The sequence below is a fragment of the Morone saxatilis genome, unplaced genomic scaffold (assembly GCF_004916995.1).
Source record: "Morone saxatilis isolate NCDOM2014 unplaced genomic scaffold, NCSU_SB_2.0 Contig18, whole genome shotgun sequence".
Taxonomy (NCBI): Eukaryota; Metazoa; Chordata; class Actinopteri; family Moronidae; genus Morone; species Morone saxatilis.
In genome coordinates this window covers 29,513,250-29,516,067 of record NW_023339740.1, presented here as the reverse complement: position 1 = coordinate 29,516,067, position 2,818 = coordinate 29,513,250, and the positions used below count along the sequence as shown (strand labels likewise).

The 2,818-nt window shown below is 40.1% G+C and overlaps 2 protein-coding genes across 2 annotated transcripts in view; one reads left to right on the top strand and one right to left on the bottom strand.

Moving 5' to 3' along the window:
* LOC118328778 (probable ATP-dependent RNA helicase DDX27) overlaps positions 1-409 on the bottom strand; it is a 7,252-nt gene extending 6,843 nt beyond the window's left edge. Inside the window, 1 exon segment of the mRNA XM_035662678.1 lies at positions 392-409. Coding sequence (XP_035518571.1) covers positions 392-409 — 18 coding nt within the window.
* LOC118328777 (probable ATP-dependent RNA helicase DDX27) overlaps positions 269-2,818 on the top strand; it is a 3,635-nt gene continuing 1,085 nt past the window's right edge. The window contains exons 1-2 of the mRNA XM_035662677.1: positions 269-491; positions 2,181-2,358. Coding sequence (XP_035518570.1) covers positions 408-491; positions 2,181-2,358 — 262 coding nt within the window. The 5' untranslated portion in view covers positions 269-407. The remainder of the gene's footprint in view (positions 492-2,180; positions 2,359-2,818) is intronic.

Below are 2,818 nucleotides of genomic sequence, written 5' to 3'. Positions count from 1 at the left end.
TGTAGTAATCCAGCCTAGAAGTAATATTTATAGCCTATATTACCTTTAAATGCCACTGCTGTATAAATGTATTACATCAGGCATATCTGTAAACGCTGTATGAACATATAACTTTTATTTTCTGTTCTATTGTTATTTAATGTGTATTTTCTGATCTGTGTTGATCAATAAAGACTATCAGATGTTATAAATAATCAGCACCAGCAGGGGGCAGCAGTGACACACTGTAGTCTGCAGAATCCAAAGACGAAGAAATAACCGGAAACACACGGTCTTACTTCCTGTTTCCTGTTTTCCTTCCACACACGTGTTCTAACCCGAACCCCCTAAACCCTGTGGAGAGGAAACGGTGAGAACCTCCACAGAATCCTAACAGTCCGGGTCCCGGTACCGCAGTGCAGTCCGCCATGCTCGAGCAGCTGGGTCTGATCGGGACGATCCGGGACGAGGAGGACAGTCCGGAGGAGCCCGACACCGAGTCCGAACAGGAGGTGAGTCTGTCCGGACACACAGCCGAGAGTCTCCCCGGAGAAACTGGCTTCCGGCCGGCTGCAGTTGAACCAGAGTTCGGCTGGAAAACAGCAGATTTACCGCAGTTTGATCCAGAAGCTTCTGAACTGTTGAATACAATGTTTACATTTATATGTCAGTTAATAATCAATCAGAATCAATAAACATCAACAACATGGCAGCTAACAACAGAAAAATTAAATTACTAATAAGGACCTTATTCATTATTAATAATAATAATAATAATAATAATAATAATAATAATAAAAGCAGAACCAAAGAAACTCATATCGATAAAAACAGATCAGACACTGGCCTCAGAATCGATGTGTTCACCGGCTAGTAGACTACAAATTAATATAAATAATAATATATCAGATCTGCCTTCCTAGTGCTGTATTATATACATATATAATACATGATGTACAACAGCACAATTCAGAAATAATATTAATATCACAGTATGGTGAAGTGCAGTATACATATCACAGCAACGTAAATGTGACAAACTAATATATTATAAAGAAGTTCTGACTGTAAATCCCAGAAGAAATATCCCATAGTCATGAAAATGGTAGTTGTTCCAACCGGCTCACAGGCCACAACATGAACACAGAACATAACATTAACAAACTGAATTTACCAGTAATAATAATATTAACAACAATACATAGAAATACTTAAATCAATAATGGTAATGAGGAGTGGTGGTTTATGTGTTGAGCACTCAGTCTTTGTGCACCCAGAGCTTTATCATGCTACTTCATATTTGTGTCTCTGATCAACCAAACTCACAAAAAAACTGTTTCAAAGTTGTTTGCTTGTTGTCTTTCAGATCTTCAGATGTTTTACAAATCACCATCGTGATGTTGTTATTTCAGCATTATTGATCAGCTTATTGACATTAAATCACAGAAACATCCGATTATTTTAACACCACATTGCCACAGGGAGACAGGTTAAGGGTGTTGTTGTTTAATTTTCTAGTCTCAATGCACCTCAATCGATGTCTATCTGACATAAACTTTTAGCTACCTGACTATAGTGAGAGTCCACAAACTCCCACTGAAGGAAGAAAGGTGACACAGACTCACAGAAAGCAAAGAGAAGTGACAGTTTCACTCCACATCCAGATTTATTTGCATCAACACAGGATACAAGCAAATTGAGGATACAACTAATAGAACAAAGAAAATCACTCTGTTATATTCCTCTTTCCCAAAGATGTCTATTGGTGACGTCTGATGTCTGATAAACAGTCAGAACACATCTGATGCCCTACTCTCTCCATGAGACAGCCTTGGTCTTTGGGATGTGCTTATGACACAATGAATAACAACTCTCCTAACTAGTGTAAGAGAGAGTGAACATGGATGAACATAAAACACTTTACTGTTAGCCTGTAAAATTAAACATAGAAGAAGACAACATAATATAGCTTTATGTTCACAGAACCTTTTATCTCAATACATTTTCCTACTACAGTGGAAACACAACATATGGAGCAGAGCTCGGTGGAGGCCACACACACACACACACACACCGGGGGTTCGGGCAGGCGGGGTTCAGTAACCCTGGACAGGTCTGTAGGATGTTTTTACCATATGGTGCAGACCTAATGTTTCCCTATACACTGTTTGTATATTGAACTGTGTGTGTGTGTGTTTCAGGACGAGCCCATTGTTCTGAACAGAAAGAAGAAGTTTGGGAATCGCGGGGCGAAAGACTTCAACGCTGACTTTGAGTTTGGCGAGAGAGATGGACTGAACTGTGACGAGGACTGGGTGATGGCCGATGTCATGAAACAGCTCAAGAACAAGGTAGAACCTGCAGCAGAACCTGTTCTCTGTTGGTGGTTGTGGAACCTTTTTAAAGTTTGTTTGTTTCAGGGCCGTCCTTCCCCAGTTCTAAACTATATCATCATATTTCACATATCATATGCTTCAGTGTTCTTGTGGCTCACACTGGACTTATACTGAGCTTGTGTACTGTAATCTACTTCGATATCACTTAACAGCAGCATTGCGGTAATTAACTCGTTAGTTAAGCAGGTCGGAGGAGGAGAAGCAACGCAGGCAGTTTGGAGATGTACGACTTAATGAGTTAGAGTGACCCTGTTAAAGTCACTGTTAGAACTCTGATGGTTTTATTAGTTATGATATAGGGCTGCAACGATTCCTCGAGTACCTCGAGTAACTCGATTACAAAAAATGATCGAGGAATTTCCTCACGTTTCTTACGGATTCTTTTTAGTGTGACACAACGTGCTTACGTCACAGGCTATGCGTCCCCTACAAGGCGGAAGAAG